General features: G+C 42.3%; 1 protein-coding gene across 3 annotated transcripts in view; it reads left to right on the top strand.

The window, feature by feature from the left end:
- Positions 1-19025, top strand: part of SYT1 (synaptotagmin 1) — a 509637-nt gene extending 490612 nt beyond the window's left edge. For all 3 annotated transcript variants that reach the window (XM_073214823.1, XM_073214822.1, XM_073214821.1), the window contains 2 exons: positions 12129-12262; positions 16010-19025. In XM_073214823.1, the coding sequence (XP_073070924.1) occupies positions 12129-12262; positions 16010-16216 (341 nt within the window). In that variant the 3' untranslated portion in view covers positions 16217-19025. The remainder of the gene's footprint in view (positions 1-12128; positions 12263-16009) is intronic.
- Positions 19026-24971: the final 5946 nt, after the last annotated feature.

Below are 24971 nucleotides of genomic sequence, written 5' to 3'. Positions count from 1 at the left end.
TGCTCTTCCCTGAAAGTGCCTTTACAAACGAAAGCCATAGATATATTGTGTGTGTGCGGTGCACGTTTGCTCATAATTAGGATTTGTACAGGTCTTTGGAAAATGGCATTGTCCTTAAGCCCCCAAGAGCAAAGGCAGAGCAAACCACAGCCCCTGCAAACACACAGACGCCTTCCTCTCCCTGCAGGTTGAAATGTACCTTCACGGCTGTGTCAATTTCTGGGCAATGTGAACACGGTGCCCATTTGCAGTTTCTTTTTCTTGCTCAGCCTGTTTTTTGAGGACTTTTCTAGGGGTACTGAAGTGTGGTTTACAGGTGGTTGATGAGGACTGATTTTTACAAACCAATTGATTGACCATTAATTGTTCCTAAATAAAATGTGACTACTTGATAGCTAATTTGATTTCCTCTTATTTACGCCACGAAGTCTGCACTCTGACCTGTTTATTTGGTTTCCCATTTCTCTGTCAAACTTATATTTGGGATTGTATGCAGACCCAGTTTTTTAAGTTTGTAAGTTTAAATGTTTTTCATTAATCACTGTGGGGTTCACTGCTTCTGCTGCTGTCTTGTTTTCTTTTTTAAGGAATTTTTAGTACTACTTTAATAGGCACCTGTAAAAATTCCAATGATAAATATTAAACTTTCATCCTGATCAAAGAAGCAGAAAACAACATAAGCCAAGCATTACCCAAAATAGGATAAACAGACCCAATTTCCTTCTTCTAACCAAACAAGGTCATGTTTTATGTCATTTTTATATTTGGTTTTTTGTTTTCAGTGAACTCCTTCTAATCTCATCTCTCACTCATTGTAACTTTCTCTAAAGTTGCCTGTATTTTCTATCATCTCCTCATATCACCTAGCAAAGTGCTGGGCATACAATGAATGTTTAATAAACCTGACTCATCATATAATTTGCCCTCCAAAAACTTTCAAAACCTCATTATCTGTGTTTCCCAACTTGGTTTTCATCATTCATGTTAGCAATGACCTCCCAGCAAGATTATGCAGGAATCTCCCTTTTTTAAAGTATATATAGGGAGTCTGTTTTCCACAGAACATCTTGAGTCTAAGTTGTTATCTCATTTGGGGTCTATTTTCAGTTTCGGTACCATAGGTTTGTCCTTATGCCTGAAATCACATTGCTCTGAACTGAGGGCAAATACCAAATTTATCTCACTAAATTCTTTAGACTGGTCTGACTGCTTTGTTGAAAAGGCCATTGTAAGAAAATGTTCTTTCATTTGACTAAATGTAACTATCTCTTTCAATAATTTTGAAAGAGAAATACACTGATAGTTTAATTAACACTTGTTTGGCTAAATTTTGATTCCAAGGAATCTGGCACAATATATCCAAATTGACATTAGAAGACATTGCTTTCTCTCCATCTAACAGAGTTGTATAGGAAGGGTTTTACTTGAAAAGCACTAATATTGCTTATTGGCATATGATTTTTGACTCATTTATATCCTAAAAGAGGCATTAAACACAATGTGCTTTTCCATGTAATTTAGAGCCCATAAATGGCAGCCTTTCTTAGAACATGTCTGCCCTCTTATTCATTTATTCAATAAAGATATTAAACTGTCCCTTTAGAATGCCCTTCAGATTAAGTAACAAGTTGTGAGTTGTTTGAAGTATACTCACATCCAGCCTTTCTTGGTAAGATTTAACCCTTTTGAAACTAGTCTTAGAATCCTACTCATCCAGAGTATTTCCAACAAGACTCCAAATCAGACCTCTGATTCTGTCCAATTCCACTAAATTAATTTGCTCTGTGCTCTCTTGGGTGGATTTTCAAGGCAAGCCATAAGCTTGCTTTAGGATATTTCTTCTGCATCTAATCGTCACTCCTAGAGATGACAGTGTTTAGAATTTAGAAATTTAGACACTAGCAACCCTTCCTACCCTGAAGCTAAACTGGCAAGAATGAGAACAGAATGTTCTAGCCTCATTCATACCACAGGGGACTCTTCAAAGGGAAAAAAAAAATATTTCACAACCTTTTGCTAGATACACTTGTTTTACAAATAGGGCACAATCTCCCAAAGAATGCTGTGGAATAGGTTTTCTCCATAAAGATTCTGTGGCTTTTTCCCTCTGCCCGAAGAAAACTCATGTCCTTACCTGCTAGTGATTGAATGCAAATCATCATGTTAACTCACTATGGTTATTCCAGTGGGTAACTTTTGTCAAATTTTCTTCAGTCTGGAGCAGCACCTGATGGAGTATTTCTGAAGAGAAGCTCATGGAAAGGGTTGTTTGGTAAATCAGCTGTTTCCCTGAGTCCCATTTACCATCCTGTTAGTGGATTACAGCCATCCTTTATGAGGATTAGAAAAGGAGAAGCTGCTTTAAAATGAGTTTCCATGAAGGAGTGCTATTAGAGCTGGGCTTAATTAAACAGGTGTGGAGTAGGGGCTGAAAGAGGAGGCACCCAGGCACACGGCAGATCCCAGGTGCCGGGGGGAAGCGTGGCTCTAGGGGAGGCAGCGTGGCGAGTGTCCTGAGGAAGGACACTGCGGAGGCAGGAATGAGCCACATCACTCAGGGTCACAGGACTTCCATGATAACTAATATTAACTGTGTGACCGTGGACTTAGTCTCAGGTTCCTTAGCTGTCAAATGGAAGTAATAATATGTACCTCTCAGGGTGGTCATGAAGAGTCAATGGGATGAACTATAGAGCATAAACGGTACAGTGCCTGCTAAGAGCTTTTTAGAAATTGGAAAGAAGAGCAACACAGCCCTTAGATGTGGACAAGGACCCTGCCCAGGAACCCAGAGCTAAGAGGGCCCCACTCGGGCCCTGCTTCAGCGACTTCCAGGAGCTGCAAGGCCAACAGAACACACTTACCTGGAGGCTGCACACCACTCTCCATTCTAGGCCGGGCCCTAGGTGCCTGAGACCCAGGGCTCCCTCCGGAAGGCCGCTTCTCAAGGCTCAAGGTCTTTGAAGATTTCCCCCCCCCCACCCCCGGCGGTGGTCATGCATCACCTGGAGGCAGGTGCATACCCCGTGGCTGAGGAGCAGCCGGGCCAGTAAATGGTGCTTGGACATGCAGGCTGGAGCATCCCCTTATGTATACGAGAAACTTTGTATGGCACACATTGGAATGGATGGTGAGAAAGAACATGGACAAGGCAGGACCCGGAGCTGTTCTCCCACACTGCCAGCTTCCACTGCGGAGCCCTAAGGAGTGGGAAAATCCTCCATTTTAAGCTGGATTTCCCAGTCACTGTGAATGTCTATTTGTCAAGGGGGAGGATGCTGTGAGAGCTGATTTTTAGAATTAACAAAAGGTTAGTGCTCTTGGGTGGCATTTGTTTGGACTCCCTAAATGTAGAGGCTTGAATTCAATATAACCATTTCCAACTAATGGAAGGGTGTTTACTCTGAATTTCTCTCACAGTCCTTGCTGTGCAAATCATTTTGCAAGAAATCATACACTGTCTTACGTCATCTTTCCTACTACAAAAATATGTGCGTTGACTTACAGTTTCACAGGGATTTCTGCCTTCTCTTCCCAATCCACGTGAAAGCTCTATGAAGAACGAGCTAGTTTCTACAGTTCCCAGCGTCCCCCTCAACCCCTTCCCTAAGAGTGGCTCATTAGATAGTTACACTTACTGATTCAGAGAGTCAGTTAGCAAATACCTGCTGGATCTCTACCACGTGCTCTGTATCAACCCTGAGGATAAAAAAATTGAACCAGGGCACTGGCTTAAAGATGAATTCCGGGCACACAGTAGACACTCAGTAAAGGGGTAAATGCGTGAGTGAATGGCTGAATGGGTAAATGAATTCTGTGCCACAGAGCTAAAGAATAGTATCAAGAAAAATGGAATAACCACTTAAATTATCTTAGACCAAAAGTCATGAAAGATGTCAGACTGTAGAATATCTGCAACTCAGGAAGATGGAAAATGTGGGAAAAAAGCCCAGTCCTAGCGTCTGGATCATCTCTGTGGCCATTCGGTATATGGCTCTGGAGTCTTCTAAAGAATTAAACCATTTCATAGAAACCAAATCTAACACACCAACTGCCATTTCTCCCATATTTAGGGATGAAGTATCATAGGTGACATCAACACCAAAGAAATCGGTGTACAATAACACTATTCTGAGTTTTTACTGAGACTGGGAATACCTCTGTGTGGTGACTGACTTTAGTCACAAATCTGCTTCATAAAAAGCAGTAAAATCACCACGGAATTACATTACACCATGTCACTTTCCTATTTGCAGTATAATATTGGAGCCATCGTTTATTTTTATTTTCTCCTTACAATACTGTAAGAAAACCAGGTTACCAAGGTAGAAGTTGATCTCTCCTGCAAAGCTGCTTATCTTCTTGATGCACAGAGCACCAGCGATTTCAAACAGAGTTTCACAGCTCTATGAAAGAGAACCATAGTTGCCCATCAGTGAATCAAAATGAAATATCTCCCCAGAAGGATAAACCAATATTCAAATAAAGAAACTTAATAACCAGCCAACCAGGGTGTTACAACCGTTTTTTCTCAAGGACATGAATTATTCATATTGTTAAATCTCATGCCAAATAAGGTGGGAAGTATGAGTTATCAACAATATTACGAGTCTTAAAACACACTTATCTCTTCTTATAAGGGGAAATGGAAGCTGCGCTGCTCACCCTCTCCTAGGTGCACAGCCTCAACGATGTCTCTTAGAGACAGGAAGGGGGTGGGCATGGGAAAGGAGCCCTCCTGACAACATGGTGAGTTTTCTTTTTCAAGGAGGGAAAGAAGCACTGAGGCATTTCCAGCTCAGAAAACTTAGGGCCCTTCCCTCATTCCCGGGGAGATATACCCAGCCCCATGCCAAGCTCTGGAAACCGTTCCCAGTGAGGACATGAAGGGAGATGCCATCACGCCATCTGGAAACATTTCCCGTTCTCTCCCTCAGCCTAAGATAGTCTCAGTATTTCTGATGCTTAGACAACAGAATGTTTAGAAGATGCATAGACATTTTAAAAACAAGTACCTGCAAGGAATATAGAGTTAATCAGAGTAAAATTGATTCTGGCTAAACCAACCCAAGAACTGGGTGAGCCCCAGTAACCCCATTACAGAGCACAAACCCTGTTGAGTCACGTCATCTGTAAGCACACCTCTATTCTCACATTTTCATTTTGTGCTCACATTAAATTTCCTGGAAACTATCTCTATGTGGATACAGAGTAGCATCCATTTGTCATCGTATATGTGCTTTAAAAGCCTAGCAATGTTACCAAGTAACAACGATGCCCATGTTATTTCATCAAGTAGAAATGTCTAATATTTTTTTTAAAAACCTTACTAGTGACCTTTCATCTGACATAAATAAGAAGCTAAGCCCAAATCTGCAGGAAAAAAAAAAGTCAAGTCACATTTGCCGTTTTCAGTTTTGTTTGCTTTACTGAATTCTCTCACTGTTTTTGTTTTTGTTAATCAGCTCGTATAAACAGGTCATACTTGGTCATTCTACCAAATGCTTTGGAAGAGTCAGACGCAATTACTACTGCTCCCACTCTGTATTTGCCTTTCGTGATCTTCCAAAATACAGGCGGAAAAAGGCTTGAGTTCTAGGTGAAGAATTTCACTTTGAAAACTGACCAGAAAAGATTCAGATCTTGCAAACACACTGTACCCCTTCCTCTGCTACGGTGCAGCTCAGCCCCTCACCCTGCTCTTCTGCTTGCCCATAAAATGCCCCTCTGCAGAATCTCTCTGCGCCAGACCCTCGTCGCCTGGGTCTCGCACATACATGCCTGTATTTCCGGCCAGGAGGCTGGTAGTCACGTACAGTCCGGGTGGCGATGTTAGAAATGATTCTTGGAATTTAGTGGCTTCCTGCACCACAACCAAGACTGCTTCCCCTTCAATTCATAATAATAGAATTTTGCATTTATGTTTTTGTCTCCCCAAAGCACCCTGCCACCCTTAATAACCTAAATCAGTCTTGGTGACGTTATGATCTAATTAAAATGAGGCTGATTTTCTCTGTGGCAGTCACTTATGTAATGTTGTTTTCTTTTAGCAAACACTGCATTTAATGAATGTAAATTCATTTTTAAATTGTGTGCTCACACAGAAAATTTTCCCAGAATAGATTTTGAATGCTGTCTCCTTACTATAACATTACAGGGAGCATTTTAAACTACAAAGTCACAGAAGCTCTTCAATGTAGTCTTCCCTAAGTACTTGTAAATTATTTATGATTTACTCGAGTAACTGCCAATGATGGAAATGGAAATCACTTGCCCTGTGAACTCTATGACTATTTAATTGTTTGAATGCTGTTATATGATTGGCTTACCGGTAGAAGAGGCTTACTCAGTGAGTACGCAGAATAAAGCTATAGCTGGCAAAGGAAGCTGAACCCTCACTCTGTGGTGTTTGAACTCTCCCGTCTCGGCTACCGCTGGACCTCTTTATACAGGGGCTTCATAGCTCCTTCCCAGGAATTTGATCACAAGTGAAGGAGTAGCTCTCTGCAAACAAGTGTGCACACTTCTGAGTTTACACGGGACGAGACCGTAGAGGTCCGAGGCTGGGTCATTTTATAAACACTGGCTGGTTGCCTCCTGGCTCTGTCCCCTGTCTCCTGGGAAGACCCATCTAAGTCTGCCTGAGGGAGCTCCATGTTCTTCTGTTCTTAGCCTAGATTTAGAATAGAGCTGTGCCTTCCCCCAGTTCCAGAGATAGGTCTCCTGGCCCTCCCGATCGTTTGGGGATGGACCCATGACCCAGGACTAAGCCATCCTACCTCGTCATGTTCTCTTAACCACTGGGATTCATAGACAGTAGACGCTTCATCTGCATCAGGCCAATCAGAATGAACTTGGTACTTTTCCTTGGGTGCTTTTGCAATGTAGGCTCTCTTTTCCCTTGGACAGCATAGTGTACCAATCTAAGACTCATAGCTGGCGCAGCCATCCACACCCTCCAGGGAAGCCTGGGGCGTCTCCAGGGAGCACCAGGTGGAATCTGAGCACTCCACAAAGAGCACAGCAGAGACAGACAAACCCAGGACCTTGATGATGTTGCTGAATCCGTGTTTGATGGGGAACAGTCTAAACTGTTATAAAGAGACTAGCAATAAAGAGACCCCAAAATAGAATTTGTTTGAAATTATTTTCCTCATGTCCATAGGTGGGTGGGTGGGCAAGACTGCTAGGCAGTTTGGGGCTGTGAGGTCACTTAGGGACCTAGGATCTTCCGATCTTATTATTCTGTCCCCCTAGGATATTGTCTTCATGTTGCAGGATAGAAGCTGGTTTGCTGCCCTCCCATCGCATCCATGTTTCAGTTAAAAGGAAAAAAGGAGGAGTGGAGGGATTCCATTCACTCCAAGGAAGGGTTCGTCGGTTTCAGCTGGACTGATACTGAGGCTGCTATGTCTGTACTGTTGAGGGCTGCCCCATGCACTGTAAGGTGTTTAGCAGGACCCCTGGCCTCTACTCAGGGGGGCTCATATCATTCCCTTTCCGAGTTATGACAATCAAAAATGTGTCCAGATACTGCCAAATGTCTGGGGAAAAGTAGCCCCCCACTGAGAACCACTGGTCTGAGGAGAATCTGTGGACTTACACACGTCATCACTTATGCTCACTTACGACGGCCATAGTTAGTCACTTGGCCATAGGAAGTTGTGGGAGAGTCTGGGAGAAGTAGTTCTAGCTGGATGAGCCAGAGCCAGGTAGAACTTGCAGAGTTTTATTGCCAAAAAAAGAAGAGAAAATGGATTTTAGGGGACAGTTAACAATCTTTGCCACACAGCCTTTCTTCTGGACTTTTCCATCATCTAAGTAAGTGTGTTACTTTGTAATTCACACCATTTTGAAATGGGTTTTTAGACACTTGAAATTCAGAATCCTAACTGGTCATGAGTATTACCTTCCTCATCCACACTGTAAGTGGAAATGCAGTGAACATCACCAAAGGATAAAGAATGAAAGGCGTAAGCTTAGCCCAAAGTTGCTCAGAATCTGAGTACTGAGTCAGAACGGACTGAACCAAACAGCTGAGACGAGGCTATTCCTTATCAACATAAGTCTTTGGTTGAAACGGAAGTCCATGGTTACAAGGGTGCACGGTCACTGTGGTAGCTAAGAAAGAAGACAGGATAATTATGCAAAATTGTCAAAATGAAAACTGCAGGCATCTTGCTTTATTTGGTTTTGAACTGCCGCTTTCCAGTTCTCATCACAAACACAGAAAGCCTTTAGTTGCTCCTTTATATCTCACACAAAAGGATCATTGCTTACAGCCAGCTGTTTTGCAATTATATTTCTATGAAGTTGGCATAATTTGACATTAGAACTGCCTAAGGGAAGAAGAGGGTGACAGAGGTCAGGGTATTGAAATAGGAACGGAACAGTAATGGGGGATGCTCCCACATTACAGGGGGATAGTCATCCCAAAGTTCATTTTGAAACAGTTTTAAATTCACAACACACTTTCCCATAGGAATATTGTTTTTATTAGATTACCACCAAAGCTCTCGATACCAGAAAAGAAGGAGATACATACTGTGCAAAACTACAAAAGAAAATGCCACAGGGCACGGGAAGGTTTGTCTGAAGGTTCTGACTGAGAAAAATCGTCAGTGAAATCTTCAGGGAAGAGGCGACTTTTAAACCACACATGAGATGGGAAAAGAAAGAAAGGGCATTTCGGGCTGAAGGACAGCCAGTTGAAAGACACGGCATTTTAAATTCTCCATGAGGAATAGTGAGTATGGACCGTGAGTAGGGCACAGGGTTTGCGGAAATAGTAAGTTAGGATGGGGCTAGGGAGGCCGTGCAGAGTGTGGATTTTTTTTAGATGGCAAACATTTTTAATGAGGGGGATGGTGTGTTCAAATCTAGTTTTAACAATGATATGAAGAACACTTTGAAGTTGAAGGCACAGGCACAAGAGAGACTGGATTTCTGATACTGAGATCATGGCAACAGGTCAGACAGACAGACAGACAGTGTGAAGGTAAGCGGGCAGGATGTGGTCACAGGCAGTGAGGAAGAAGGAACCAGAGGCGGCCCCCAGTTTTCCGACTTTTCGGTCTAAGAAGCTGTAATCATGGCCCAAGAACAGGCATGAACATGGGGCAATGAGCTCGGGAGGTTTTTCTCTGAAGAATGAAGAGCCGAGGTGGTTACAACCTTAGAGTTCAGCGTATAGGCTGTACTTTAGGCTTCTGCGAAGCTTGCGCATCGTGTCCCTGTAACTGAAGAAAAACTTCTAAAAATTTTATATTTGGTTCCAAAGTCTTCCTCTAAGATAACTCTGTGTCTCGGGAGTGTTTCTCTGCATGTTAAAAAGGTTATTTTAACCAGTGTTTCGGATCCCAGTCCATCATTTTCCCGAACTGAAAGGTTACAGTCATGCAAGTCGAACACTGTTAGAGATTAGATAGACAACAGAAAGGAGACCTTTCTTTCTACCAGTTATTAAAACAAAAAGGCCCGACCTTTTAAGGTTAACCTAACAAAGAAAAGAAGCAAAGTATCCCAAGTCTGACATCTATTTCAATATGGAGATTCCTCAAAAAATTAAAACTAAAATCATCGTGTGAGTAAAAGTAAATGATCGTGTTTTTTTGTTTTTGTTTTTTTTAAATAAGCCAAACTCATACAAACAGAGAGTATAACGGCAGTTGCCAGGGGCTGGGAGAGGTGGTGGCCGTGAAATGAGATGTTGATCAAAGGGTATAAACCGGTGAGATAAGTTAAATTCTGGGGCTCTAACGGACGGCCTGGCGACGACAGCCGACAAGGCTGTACTGTGTTCTTGAAAGTCGCTAGAGGGCAGAGCTTCGGTGTGCTCACCTCTAACAATCAGTAATCATGTGAGGTGGTGAAGGGGTTAACTAACACTGCGGCAATCACTTCAGAATGTACATGCATATCTCGCTATCACGCTGTACCCCCTAACTTATGCAATGTTCCACATCAACTCTATGGCCAAAAAGCTGGGGTGGGGCGGGGGAGGGGGCGGAGAATAAGCCCTCTGCGTTACCTCCAGCTGTGGTCATGGTTAAGGTGGAAAGTTTTCCTGTAAAGTAACTTGCTCGGGTACCGTGTAAGGATGAATTGGCCAAGACAAGGACCACCTCTGCCCCTTCCCAGCAGCCCCAAGCCACTGACCCTCCAGCCCTCTGTTCCTGTGTATGAAATAACACGATACTTGTGCATCTCTAGCTGTCAGGACTGGCACATTTCGCTCATGAACATGACAGAACCACAAACACAGCATGAATTTTCAACAGGGGGAGAAAAAGGAGCCAAAACTTCAAGGCTCTGCTTTTTTTCTTAAAAAATATTTTAAAGTGAAAATTTGTTTATATTTTGTAATCTGCATTAATATTTTTGGCATCCTAAGAGGGGTCAGCCATGTTTAACAGTCTCAGAAGGCCAGACAAGCCTTAAGAATTGCCCTATTTCTGGTTGTACCTGTGGTGTGACCATGTCCTTTATCATCTCCAAGGAGAAAAAAAAACTTGTAAAAAACAAAAACAAGAAAAAAATCTTATTTCCAGCATTCTAGTAACTTTTCTTGTGTATATACTTAGCTGCACCATCAGCAGTTGATGTGTATGAGATGGTTAAAAAGACCAAAGATAAAAGGTTTCTTTTTATTTCTTTCCTCCTTTTTGTCTACGAAGTTGCTGGGGGGTTTTGGCCTGTTTGATATGTGTGTAAAACAACGTTGCCTAACAATAAGCTGGAATTTTATTTTGCTGAAACAACCTTTCTGCTTTGTAGTTTTATCTTCTGAAAACATTTGGGCGTTAGACTCAGATTATGTGTGAAGCTTCTCCCAGCTCTGCATGTTCTGAAGGGGAGGACGCTTTGGGAGGTTCGGCATTGGTTGTTTTAAAGGAGTAAAATCATGGGTGATTTCACATTTTTTCTTCTTTTTGCTTATCATTTCTTTCTGAATTTTTTATAATACGCATATATTTCATAGGAAATGGAAAAATGTTTAAGAAAACAGTAAAGGGATGTTAGTGACAAACCTGGACATTGAATCTTTCGATCTGAAGCTCTGTCATCCATTAATAATGAAAACTATACGCAGGAAGCACCTTACGAGCCAGTGACTGACTCTCACTTCACCTCCACCTCAGGAGGCTCTGGGGAGACTGCTAAGGGCATCCTTCTGCTCCTTTTCTCATCACCTCTGTATGGGTGCAGCTTATTCTCTTCCCCTGAACCTTGAAACTTGTCTCTACCTGTGGATGGTTAGCCAAAAGTCCTGGGTCTCTGTCTGTCCCTCTCTCTCTCTCTCTCTCTCTCTCACACACACACACACACACACACAGGTGGCGTCTTGTTCAGCCTTCACATCGCCACTGAAACGTTGCCCCCACTGAGCAATCTGAGTGTTCAGAATGCTGTGCATGCCTCGGACTCCCTGGTCCTGGGACTCTATCCTATCTGTCTCCTGCTCTTTTTTTCCAGAGCACTCTTGCAGTGTGTAATTTCATATGTATTTCGGTTCTTTATGAGCTTGTCTGTTCTCCCTACAAGTCTGAAGTTCCATCAGGAACACAAGGATGGTCTGTTTTGCTCACTGCTGTACCCCCAGTGTCTGATGAATATAAGTTGAGTAAATAAATGAATGAATGAATGAAACGTCTCCTCTGTCCTCTCTGCCAGGAGCTCTGTGCCCACCCACTGGTGTGCTGCACCAGCTCTTTGCTGGCTCATCATAGTCAATTGTTAGAATTCCGGGAATCTAGTGAGCCAATTGTTAGACTGTTAGTAGCTTAAAGACGGCCGCACTGAGAGGACTTACACCAGGGGCATTGGCAAAGGCGACACAGCAAGGCACTCCCCCGAGAGCTGGTTCACTCGCACACCATGGCTCTCGCCAACTAACTCCAGCTATCAACGTGAGATATGACAGCAAATAAAAAAAAAAAAAAAAAATACCTCTAGCCCATGGGTTACTTAAAATCTTTCAATTAAAAAAATGCTTCAAATTTTTAAAAATACTAAACATATACTATACAATTATTTTCCTGTTGGGAATACTTGGTCTTTTTATAGGCTAAATTATGATCTAAACTATGTGTCTCTGGTCTCCTAAAGTTTTTCTTTCTGTTTTTCAGATCCTTATGTGAAGATCCATCTGATGCAGAACGGCAAGAGGCTAAAGAAGAAAAAGACAACAATTAAAAAGAATACACTGAACCCCTACTACAACGAGTCATTCAGCTTTGAAGTACCCTTCGAGCAAATCCAGGTAATGTCAAACACAATTTTGTTTTCCTGTTCCATGTTATTTCTTCAGACCATGTAAATTAAACACACAGACCTTGTAATGATCAGTGCACATGGCTTCATTACAGCTGCCATTCTTTTCCATGCACATCTGACGTTCAGGCTACATCAAGAGGAAAATGATAAAATACACAGCACAAGATGTGCAGATTCATCAGCCAAAACAGCCAGCGTTCTGTTGAGCAGAAATAAAGTAGGAAAACAAAATCAAGAGAACAACTCTTCTAACTCAAAAAGGACATCCACAAAGGTTAAATAAGGGCTCGGAGAAAATGAACTTCCACTATTTACTCCCAGACCATAACATGTAATTCTCCTTACTACATCGTTATAGCAAAAAAAAAGAGAGAGATAAAAGAAATATTTAGATTGATGCTTAATATGCAACATCTTTAATCTTCCATTATTAAAATATGATCAACAATAGAAATATTAGGCCAAGTTATATTTTTAATTGTTTAAATTCAGCTTCTTGTTTCTGAGTTGGAATGGATGGGTAGTTTTCTAAAGATGGAACCTTAATTTGCTAGATAATAAGTGTCATGATAAGTTTTCTATTAAAAGACCTCCTGGTTAGCATGTTCAGAATAGGATGTTTCATGTAGCTACAATGATAGAATATCTTATTATTTAGAAATTTTTCAACATAATTAGGGTTTCTCACCTCATATCCATAGTTAGACTATTGGAATCCAGAGTTCAAATTCAATAATTATGGACTATTTCTTGCTAACCTTTAATGGGTATCAAAGAGTCAAACTGCTTAAAGCAATACTATTTTTACATTTTATTAAATAATTGATGTGGATCTATCTTTTAAGGAATATAAAAATTTGCCAATAAATTGAAGGAGAAATGAAAGGTAGACATCAAAACCTTCTAAAGGTCTAGAATAACAAGTCAGCAATATTCTTCACTTGCATATTTTTACTTTTAATCTATTCTTAAAATATGATGTCTTATCAATCACTGCTTTATTCCATGAAGAAAACTAACATAATAGTTACATTTATTGTATATTTATTTTGTGCCTTGGCCCAAATTAAGGACGTTACATGGATAATCTCATTTAATCCTTACACTAACCTTGTCCCAGTTTTATACAAAAGGAAACAGAGGCTTAGAATTTCCTCACATATAAAACAGGAGTAATAACAGAATCCATGTCTGTATATAGAAGCACTTGGTACCCTGCTGAGCATGTAGGAACAGCCAGTAAACGGTTCACATCATTATTTGTATTCACAATGCTAATGTTCTCTTTTTCAAATCAGCATTTTATTAGAAAATAGATCTAACAGTAAGATTAAAACAATATACAAATCAGCACGGTCCAGTAGGACCCTGTGAGGGTGGAAATGTCCAATCCAGTAGCCACTAGCTAGCTGCTGGAGGCAAGGAACACCTCAGCCTCTAGTGTGATCAAAGAACTTTATTTACTTTTAATTTATTTAAATTTAAACAGGCAGATGTGGCTACTAGCTACTGTATTATATAACACAGTTTTTTAAAAAATCACCAATAATGCCATCATCCTCACATCACTTCATAGTGTCTATATATCCTTTCTCATATATATTTTCATGTGGCAGAAAATGACACATACTTACTTACTTTCGATCAGCAGTCGTACAGGTAAGTGACATGGAGGACAGTGACCCCCTCGCCTCCAGCCTGAACCCGCGGGCTCACATTGCAGCAAATGCAAATATATTGAGAATGAAGCACATTAGACACAAGACATACGGTGGGTTTCTGGGGCAGCGTTTTAGAGGAAATCACATTTTGTCAGGGAAGAACGAAAAGGAGCCTGTTACAGAGTCCATTGAGCATGGAAATACTGAGCGTGCCTCTGACTGCACGCCTCCTCCTCTGCTCCTGAAGTCAATCTGTTTCTTTCTTCTCTCTTTTCTCTCCCCCAGGAGGCGGCTTTCCTAGTCTCTGCATTTCCTTAGAAAAATAACTGAGCCTTTTACATTGCTAAAATAGGAATTTAGGTTTCCTTTATCCTGAGGTTATAGGATTACCTGTCTGTCTTTCTGTCTCTATCCCTAATGAAATATGAGAGAAGCAAATATGCTGATCTCTAAAATCATAGGAAAATGTTGCATTCCTCCCACCAAAAGATGTGTAAATAAACTACATATGCAGCTAGAAAAATTAATCCAAGGCCTTCAAAAGGATATTTAGTCTTGAGTGATACCAATCAATACATTCCTGGGTGAGATCATCAAAGCGCAACTCCAACCATTCACTCCAACCTCCGAAAGCCTCTGTCACCTTTGTGCATTAGACCCCTGGGGCCCCTTCCCCCATTTCCTGCACTATGGCTGCATCCTGGTGAATTTGCTTGGGAACATTCTTAGAACCAAGATGATTTTGTTCTCAGTTCCAAATACCATCCAGTGGATAGCTAATTCCCTTGATCATGGATTCAGTGCAAGGAGACACAAAAAAAGACAATGCATTGTGTTGTCCAGTCTAAACTCCACTGTCAGAAGTGATCATTTTCTCTGATTTGACGCTGTACACAAGGGCCAGCTCTCAGCACATTGGTGCGATAATGCAGTCCTCGGGGCACAAAGTCCACTAAAGGGCCATAACTCTGCAGGATCTTTGTCTGGCCCTGGCTTCTATCGCTACATTTTCTGCTCCTTTTAACTCTGGCTACCAAAGGTTATGCATTCTATTTTATTCTAAACTCTTTATCTTTGCACCCAGTTTCTAGATTGAAGTCATCGAATATTTTGACTAAGCAAATTCATTACTTAGGAAACAGAACTAAAATGTTTTAAAAAATGTTTCTTTTATGTCATAATGGTATGGGATTACTCTCCTTAACTCAATCAGTTCAAAACAAGTAAGTAATTAAATAAACCCTCACAGCCTAATAAAATAACAGGAAATCTTGTGTGGCCTAAAAGTTTTTTTCTATTTGATGCTAGGGCCAGATACACAGTAGTTACTCAGTGTTTATTGAGAGAATGTATAAATGTGGAAAATTATCTTTAGCTACTAATTTTTGAAGACTTTCACTTTATTATCACATTTAATACAATAATCATGTAATCATTAGCTGAGATTCTACATTAATGTTTCATGTAAAACCCTGGCTCTCCATCCCTGAAATGCAATTGTATTCCATGGTTGCTCTGGGAATTATAACCAAAAAAGAATGGTCTGAGTACCAATGCCAGAAATTTTGCTGCCGAGACAATAAAAATAAATGGATTTAGAGGGGAACACAGCCGGCCAGGGCAGAGGGCGTGGTGGCTTCCAGCAGGGACTCTGAGAGACAGACCACTCATTCCTCGTGTGACCTCACGCAGCCTCCTTGACTTCTCTGAGCTTCAGTATCTTATATGTATTGGCAGTATTAATAGGATCTATTGTGAGGAATGCTACTAATGATAATAGCCACTGGGTAGTGCATGTAACAGGATTAGAACTGTGCCACATACAAAATAATGAACACTCCTTGAGTATTTTGAAGATGCTGACAAGATAATGATGGTGATGATATGATGATTAATAATAGCAAAATAGGGATTCAACTCAGGTTTTCATACTCAAGCCATTTTCAGCCTTGTCCTGGTGTTGTTGGGACACCAGTTCTTCTTACTCCAATCGCTTAGATGCCAAGGAAGCTTTGCATTAGGGCTTTCTCTCTAGAACTGGGTGATGAACATTTCTTTGTGTCCTTTTTCAGAAAGTGCAAGTGGTGGTGACTGTTTTGGACTATGACAAGATTGGCAAGAACGATGCCATCGGCAAAGTCTTTGTGGGCTACAACAGCACCGGGGCGGAGCTGCGGCACTGGTCGGACATGCTGGCCAACCCCCGGCGACCCATTGCCCAGTGGCACACCCTGCAGGTGGAGGAGGAAGTGGACGCCATGCTGGCGGTCAAGAAGTAAAGGAAAGAAGCCTTTCTGCACTTGCCCACCTAGTGCTCTTTAGCCAGTGTCTGTAAATACCTCAGTAATATGGGTCCTTTCATTTTGCCAGCCATGCGTTCCTAACACAATTCAGTGGTACTTCAAATCCTGTTTTAATTTGCACAAATTTAAATGTAGAGAGCCTCTAAGCCCTTCATCATGCCACTGCCCTCCAGATCTACTCTTCTTTTAAGCAATATGATGTGTAGATAGAGCATGACTGAAATTATTTATTGTATCACACCATTGTACATACCAATATGCTAAAGATTTATTTCTAGTCTGTGTATTTCTATGTTGTGTTTCCAAATCTGTGTATATCTAGATGTTTTTAATAAGATGTTCTATTTTAAATTATGTAAATTGACTGAGATATAGGAGAGCTGATAATATATTATATGGTAAATATAGTATCGTCTGCATTCCAGCAAAACTATCAACTTGTAAGGCACTAGTACAGTGAAACTGACATCTTAAAGGACAACTTAAACCTGAACTTTCTATTGAATCATTTGAGTACCAAGATATGCTTCCACCACATATTTGGTGGGTGAATCCAATTTTATAGAATTTCTTTACAGGCAAATTAGCATGATCTAAGCAGCATCCAGGCTGACCTCCAGGAAGAATAGTCACAAGCCAGAATAGCTGTACATTTCAAGGGAGCCACTGAACAGGAGTTAATGATTTCCTATTACTGCATACTGAACAGCAATATGATGGTATTCAGTGTGTGTGTGTGTGTGTGTGTGTGTGTGTGTGTGTGTGTGTGTATTTGCATTTGTTTGGGGATGGGGTGGGTGGGAAGAAGCTGAGGGGAGAAGTCAGCTTTTCTGAAATATTGCCTGACTATTTAAAAATAAAAAAGTAGCTCTCCGTTATCACCTTTATACAAAATGTGCATCCTGTGAATTCTGTTCCAGAATTATGGTAATTCCAAAAGGTTTGCACAGTAGACTTTGTATCAAAATATTTTATTATACAAAACCAGATTAGAAGGAATGCAGAATATTTTTAACACAGTAATCTGTGCTTATTACACAAAATTACTTTGTGGTGGACAGACAGTATTGTAATCCCATCAAAAGATGAAAAAATAAACAATTAGCCATAGTTCTGAATGCACTTCAATTAAGCCAAAACAGACAGCTAGTGATCTTTTTATATGCTCTTTTTACTTAAATAAGTTTTAATTTGTCCTTTAAAAAAAACGGTGAAACAAAACCAAGAACAAGTTCTAGAAAACTGAAGCAACCTTTTACGTATACTAGATGCTTGATTTGGGAGAAATTTTTCAATGTTTTCAATGTTATTATGTAGCAAATGGCACTATTATGAAGCTACTAGTCATTCCATAAGAGTCTTAAAGGACTGCTCTGTGTGACACTGTGACGCCGTGTGTGCTTAGACACCTAGTTTCCTCAGTGGATAGCACTCGATTTATTCCGTAGTGATATTGTAACAATACTGCCATTCCCTTCTACTGCACTGCCCAAAATGTGTGTAGCACAAACAGTTCTCATTACAAAGGACCAACCCAGAACTGGAAAGCTATGCATAGGACAAGAAAGATACACAGAATGGGGTGGAACACACAGCATTTTGTTAAGCACTGTGCAATATTCCGTATCTTTCCCCACTACGGTAGACAACCACTTGTAGACAGGCAGCCTATTCGCACACTGTAGCAGGTCTCTTCTGTCACTCATTTCTGTGACCCATTTCAATGCTGAGGCCACAGATAGTAGTGCTATTTGGAAGTGAAAGTCTATCTTCACAACTACCACAACACAACGGAGGAAAACGAAGCATTGGCCTCATGTTCAGACTTTAGGATGGCACGCCACGTTTTTTTTAAAACCTCAGAGAACTCAAAAAGGGCTGATGGAGGCTTGGAACATGGGGTTGGGTGTTTCCTGATAAAACAAGCATTCCTGTCATTATTCTTTCCTCAGCAAAGAAGAGGCAAGCCCTTTGGCCTTTAACCCTGTCACAGTGAACTCTTTACAACTGGGACAGACATGAAGGTCAAAAAGAGAGCAGCATCTTCTCTTCTTAGGACAGTTCACGCTTTTTTAAAAACATAGATAATAGAAATTCCACAAGTCATGATGTGAGATTAAGCATCAGTTTAAACAAAGAGTCAAATGAGAATATTTCCAAATTAAAGGACCAAACCCTACCCAAGGGAGGGAGGTGATTGACTTTTTTAAATTCCTTAAATACCAGAAACTGGCATTTAATTTCACTGTATTCAGCTTTAAGTTGTTCACACTGAAACACTTTAAAACAAGCAGGTTCAAGCTGCCGGATGCACATTATTTTTGCATTAAATTACTACTAAAGCTCATCTTCTTGCAACACTGCCAGGCATGGGATTGTCACCACAGAATTAGTTGGTACTATGCCATCTTTCACAAGTCAGTGACTGAACCTGCTTTAAGACCATGATAAGCGACGTGTACCTTTCTGACAAAGCTGTGTAAACTATTAGAACCTGATGCTCTAGAAAGATCCTAGTTGCCTTTGTGTATATTTACTGCCTGCCTGAGTGTTTCTATGTGTGGGTTTTCTCTGTACCTTGTAGAAATGTTGGGGTGTTTTCTTCTGCCATATGGTTCGTGGCCCGCGAGCCAATTCCTTTAGCTGTACTTTGCCTTCATTTTTGATGAGGTGGTTTAAATTTTGTTTCACTTTGTGTAGTGAATTCCATAGTAGTTTTCTGATTGTTGTTAAAAATGACTTAACATATTACCCAGATATTCAATAAAATGTTTTATTTCCTGTTGATGTTGCCGCCTTTCAACTCTTTTTCTTACCTGATTCCCATGGTGTCTGCGGCCTATTGACTTCTGGGAGCTGCGGGAAGCGGGGTAGCTAAACTGAAGCTTGCACTGAGTGCCAGCCACTGAGTCACATCTATGGACACACAATGGCTGAAGGGGAAGCAACGCTCAGAGGGCATGTGGCCGTCACTGCCCCGTGCTCCCAGACTGTGTCATTCCCAACATGAGTTTCTCTCTTCCTGTTCACGAACAATTCATCTGGCATGATTTCAGGCTTTCTTCTTTGCCCATGTGTCCTCCAGAGATTGCACTCTAAAATCAAGTCACACTGGCCTCTCCAGAATGGGACTGAAAATAAGATTTTTAAGCCCATTTTCAGGGGACAGCATGATCCATTAAATTCCCTGCCTACTGCAATTACTAGGTGAAACAAGTAAATATCCTTCTTCCACTAAATTCAACATTGATCAGGTGCCTACTGTACCCCATGTTTTACTACTGGATACTGGAAACACAATGAGTGAAGTAATAAGGTACACCTGGCCCCAGGGAACCACAGTCTCAGACAGACATGTAAATGCACAATCCTAGTGCAATGGACACCTTGCATCTCTGCGAACCTACCCTAGAACCATCACAGTGGACACCATGGTGTGCCGCCAGACCCCCCTCGGCACTGAGACCCTCAGCCTCCCGGAAGCCTTGCCTGCTGACCACGCACAGCCACGTCATCTGCCTTCGCCTGAGGAAGCTGCCTCAGCTAAGGCCTCGCACTCTGCCTGGGGACAGCCTGCATTCCGTGGCCCACGCAGGCTCTCTCTGAGGTGGGACCTCAGTTTCACAGCCCCAAGCGTTAGTTGAGAAAGCTTTGCAACTGCCCTGCAGCTCCACTTCTCCCCCTGCCCAACCCATCTTCCTCACTCCTTTACAGGTGGTGCTCCCAGGAGCACTCCCCTGAAACCCCCTTGCAGCTCGGGATCTGTATCCTGGGGACCCCAGCCCATCAACATGTTCTCTGGGCGGAGCAGATAAGAAGTTTTAGAGGACAGTCCTAAAAAAACCAGTAGGTGTTACCCACGTCAGTGAGTGGGCAGGACTATGACAAAACTTATTATATTTATATTCACGATAAGGTCCTTGGTGGCTGGTAACATCATACTCCCCTCAGCCAGCCCTTGTTAGGCACCGCCAAATAAGGATAGGACTAAGCCAAAACTGCTTGGACAGCTGGGGGAAGGACCACTTAATTACCCTGTGCTCTGAGAGAGCAACTGACATTGCCTAATGTAAGTTGAGAAAAGGAGATGTAAGGCTCATTAGGGTTAGGGGCAAAGAAAAAAATCTGCATTATAAATACAATGATTTTGTTTTTAATAGTATGCATTTTGTTCTTGAATAGCTGTTGAAATTAGGTACAAAACTATTTAAAGAATTTTTCTTAATGAATTACCAAAAAAAAAAAAAAAAAGATCATTCTATCCTTTTGTCAATGTCTGTTTTCCCAAATGGCTTTCAGGTATAAAGCACATACATGTAAGATATTTATAAGTTGTTTTAGTCAGGAAAACAAAACCACTTCAGGCATTTCAAAGAGGGAACTTAATATGAGAAATTGGCCAGAAAGAAAAGATTCAGAAAACAGATAGTGGGTTAACCTGGAGATTAATGGACACCACCTGTAAGAGTATCTAGGCCTGCCCCCAGAAATACACAGATAGGTGGCTTGAACAACAAACATTTCCTTTCCCCCAGGTCTCGAGTCCAAGTCCAGGTGTGGGCACGGCTGTCTCTCTCTGGCTGTGTCTCCACATGGTCTTCCCTCAGTGCGAGACTGCCTCAAGCTCCTCTTCTCATCGGGGTGTGAGTATAAGGCCACCCTAAAGACCTCATTTTAACTCCATTGGCTCTCTAAGGAGCCTCCTCCAAACACAGCCACGTTCTGAGGTACTGGTAGTTAGCACATCAGCGTATGAATATGGGGGGGCTGCAGTCCAGCCCATTCCACCAACCCTAAAAATGGGGAAACAAAATGGAGAACATAGTTCTAATGTGGCCCAGAACTGTCAGGAAGGGGCTGGGACCTACAGGGGGGGGATACCTCGGGATTCCTCCTTTCTGGGACAGCCAGAGGGGGTCAGGTACAGGCGTCGGGACCGCCAGCGGCTCCACACCGGAGGTTCTGGAACTGCTGATGAGCCAGAGAAAAACCCAGAGAAGCCGGGAGCGGGGAGGTCCTCTTTGCTTCTCCTCCTACCTTACCAGTGATTGCCGTTGGCAGAACCTAGCCAGGGCCAGCTGGTAAGGGGGCCTCAGAGTCTGCTGGATGGTCGACGTGTGCTTGGAGTTCCTGGCCGTGCACAGAAAGGTGGGAGTGGGGGAGTGTCCCAGCCAAGCGACTGGGACACGAGGTACCTCAGTCCACTCAGGCTGCTATAACAAATAAATACCATAGAAGGGGTGTTTAAACAAAATATATTTCTCACCATTCTGGTCACTGGGAATTCCCAGACCAAGCCACCAGCAGCTTTAGTGGCGGTGGAGGCCATCCTCTCGCTGTGTCTTCACGTGATGGAGCAGGCAGGGAGCTCTCTGGGGTCTCTTCTGTCAGGGCCTGAATCCCATTCATCATTCGTGAGGACCTGGTCTCCCAAAGGCCCTGCCTCCTAATACCATCACACTGGGGGTGAGGATTTCAACATAATAATGTGGGGATTGGGGCAGGGAGACACACTCAGTCCCTAACATTAGAAAACCTTATAGCAGACTGTCTAAATACCCTTGTTTTGTCCTCAGAGGATTCAGTTGTTCCTCCTTGAGCCACAGAAGTCACCCACCCTGATGAAACAGATGCATAGAACTCACATTCTATTTATGCAGAAAGTTCGCTATTACAGATTTGAAAATTTCAACCATGACTGCCATTACCCTCTCCCTGCAACACATCTTTATTACATATGCACAGGACTCTTTGGTGTTTAGCAACTGATTTAAACTGCACACAAATCACATTTTCCAAAGTGACTTTGGAATAAGAAGGTAAAAAGCTAGAAAATAAAAATGAGAAATAGCCTGATACTAAATGTACAAAGCAAGTTCCCAAACCATACATAGTAAAAATTATGCAATAGGAACCATCAAGAGGGAGCAATAATAAAAACACCATGTAAAACTGCTGACTGTGTGATCTAAGTTTTGAGGCTGGCTGTAAGTTACCTGTATTTTAAAATCTGCATTTCAGTCATTTTGATTTCTTCAACTTCCCCACCAACACACATTCCCAAATTTCACACTTCTTTGATAGTAATCATCCTGCCAGCAAACCTCCAAACTTGTGCAAAATGTATGTGCCCCTGCCAGGGTGCACACAGCATTTTAAACCAAACGAATTAGGACTCACTTCCTTGTCAGCTGTCTACTCCTGTCACCTCCACAGTGCCCCTGCATTGGGAGTTGTCAGGGTCTGGGGGTTGCCTTTAAGGTTTTGGGGGCAATGTGTAGAGCAAAGAAGGTGGTGGGAGTTGTCATGGAGGGTGCTCAGAGAGGCCACTTCATTCTGCACAAAGCTGCACTTCTTATACTGCTATACTGCTAATTCACTGTTACAGAAGTATTTAAGATGCACATGTGTGTGGTCTTCATGGCCAGGTGTCTGGCCTTTAAGGCCCTTATCTAGCTCCTTTTCCATGGGTACAACACTCTGTGCTTTCAGGTTTCTCAAGGCCAGACATATCTGGGGTGAAGCAACAGGCAGCTGTCCTTGTAGAAAAGTAGGGGAAGGGGCGGGGCTGGGGGGCTTCTCTACAGGAGTGCAGCAAAATGTTGACACCAGTCAAGCACTAGTTACTGCCCACAGGTGTGTGAGCAGTAGCCTAGCAGCAGGCCAGTTACATCATCAAGTAGTTTAGGGTCAGGTGAGGATCCTGGCCACAGGAACTTCCATTTTCCCCACAGCAGGATTGTTTGAGTTGCTTGTAGAAGGAACCCAACTCAGTCTGGATTAAGGAAAAAGAGAGGAAAAGAAAGGAAATGGGGTGAGGAGGAGAGAGAAAGGTAAGGGCAGTGAGAAAATATTGGCCCACTTAATCAGGAAGTTCAAGGTATGACTGCATTCAGGAACAGCTGGATCAGGGACCTCACATCATGTCACCGTTCCCATTCATTCTTTCTGTCTCCACCCCCTCCCCAACTACTCAGTACTGACTCACTGTCAAGCTCCAGCATCTCAGTGTGGCAGTGCTGATGCCCCCACCACCTCCAAACTTACATTCTTCCCGCTTAGCATTCTTGCAGAGAGTGCTACATTCACCGTTATGTCACCAAAATTCCCAGATCTGATATACACGCCTGGGTCACCTGCCCTCCTTAAAATCATCTCTGTGGCCAGATGATGCAGTTTCCCTTCAGCCAAGCCCGGGTCATGTTCCCAGCCCTGGAGCCACAGAGATGAGGTCAAGGAGAGCTCCTCAAAGAAAAATCAAAATGCCGTTACCAAGGGAGAGAAGTGGATACTGGGCAGACAAAAATAACAGGTGTCTACTCTTTGGGCCCCTGAGAGAGGGGACGCTGAAGGCACAAATTCAGGCCATGGCAGTAGCCTGGGCATTCCTCCCTTTTGGAACACCACTGGAAAAAAATTTTTAAATATACATCACCTTTCAATTATTTGAAACCATCCATTCACCTTCCTATTTATTTTAAGAAAAACAGTCATCTGCTCTATATTTTAAATAGCCTTTTTTTGGAAAGCATTGAAACATTAATACAATTTTAGATTACTGAATTCACAAAATAATGTATTATTGTAGAAACATAACAAGAGGAAAGGGAAACAGAGGGGGAAAAAAATCATCCTACAGACCCATCTTGTTTTTAGATATGGGCCAACAGTCTTGGTCGTTATACACCGACTACAGTGTGCATAGAATTCAGCGTCAATTTTTTTTCCACTTAGTGTGATAAAAAGCCTTTTTTTCTGTGCCACACAGTCTTTAGGAGTCCAAGAGCCAGCTGCTCTGTTGGTAACTTTCCTTTTTAATGGCCTCCTGACTTTTCTTCAAGTAGATAAAAACTTATTCAACCATTTCCCTAATATCAGATATTTAAGTTGTTATTGAATTTATTTCTTACATATAAAATATTGTAATGGATATTTTAGCGGAGATTTTATTTTCCATATTTTCCACTATTATCTATTAAATAGCTAATATCTACTTATTTTCATAGGATAAGTTTCCAGAATTTTCCAATTTGGATTCTTGGAAGTTTCCACGAAAATACACTGCCACTGCCACTGTGTTATGTGTCCCTCTTTTCCTGCAGCCTCCCCAAGTGTGTGCAAAATGTCTGACAACTGTCGAGGACCATGACAGTCTCTCCATTTTGGCCGCTGTCCTCTGCACTACTCCAGGCAGCTTGGTTACCAAATTCAATGACGTGAGAAAAGCATTGACGGAGAGTCTGAGAAGAGAGACTGGCAGGAGAGAATGTCAAGGAAAGGAATGCCCAGGAGGAGGAGGGTTCAGAGGGGACCTTCCCTCTCCTCACCTTCACAGCAATCCTGCGGCCTGGGCACAGAGCTGCTTCTCAGGTGCCCCTGCTCTCTTCTGCTGCCACCACATCCCACATTCAGACTCTCACCATTCGTCACGCCCGGGGTCAAGAAGCCGCACATAACCACCTCCCACACCCATGCTCGCCTGCCCAGCTCTCACTGCAGGGTGGCAAGAGCACCAGCTTGTGCGCTGGCAGCCTGGGTTCCAATCCTGGTTCATTTGCGTAGCTGCATAACCCTGGACAAGTCCCTCAGTTTGGCAAATTAAAGATAATGGATATTAAAGCCTGGCATAAAATAAGCTTTCAATAAATGGTAGGTATTGCCTTTGTAAATCTAGCCCAGGGGCAGCAGAGGCCGTATTGGGCGCTCTGTCCGCATTATGCTCTCGCTCGCA

The sequence above is a fragment of the Manis javanica genome, chromosome 10 (genome assembly GCF_040802235.1).
Source record: "Manis javanica isolate MJ-LG chromosome 10, MJ_LKY, whole genome shotgun sequence".
Taxonomy (NCBI): domain Eukaryota; kingdom Metazoa; phylum Chordata; class Mammalia; order Pholidota; family Manidae; genus Manis; species Manis javanica.
Note: the sequence above shows the minus strand (reverse complement) of the source record. Positions and strands in the feature narration are given on the sequence as shown.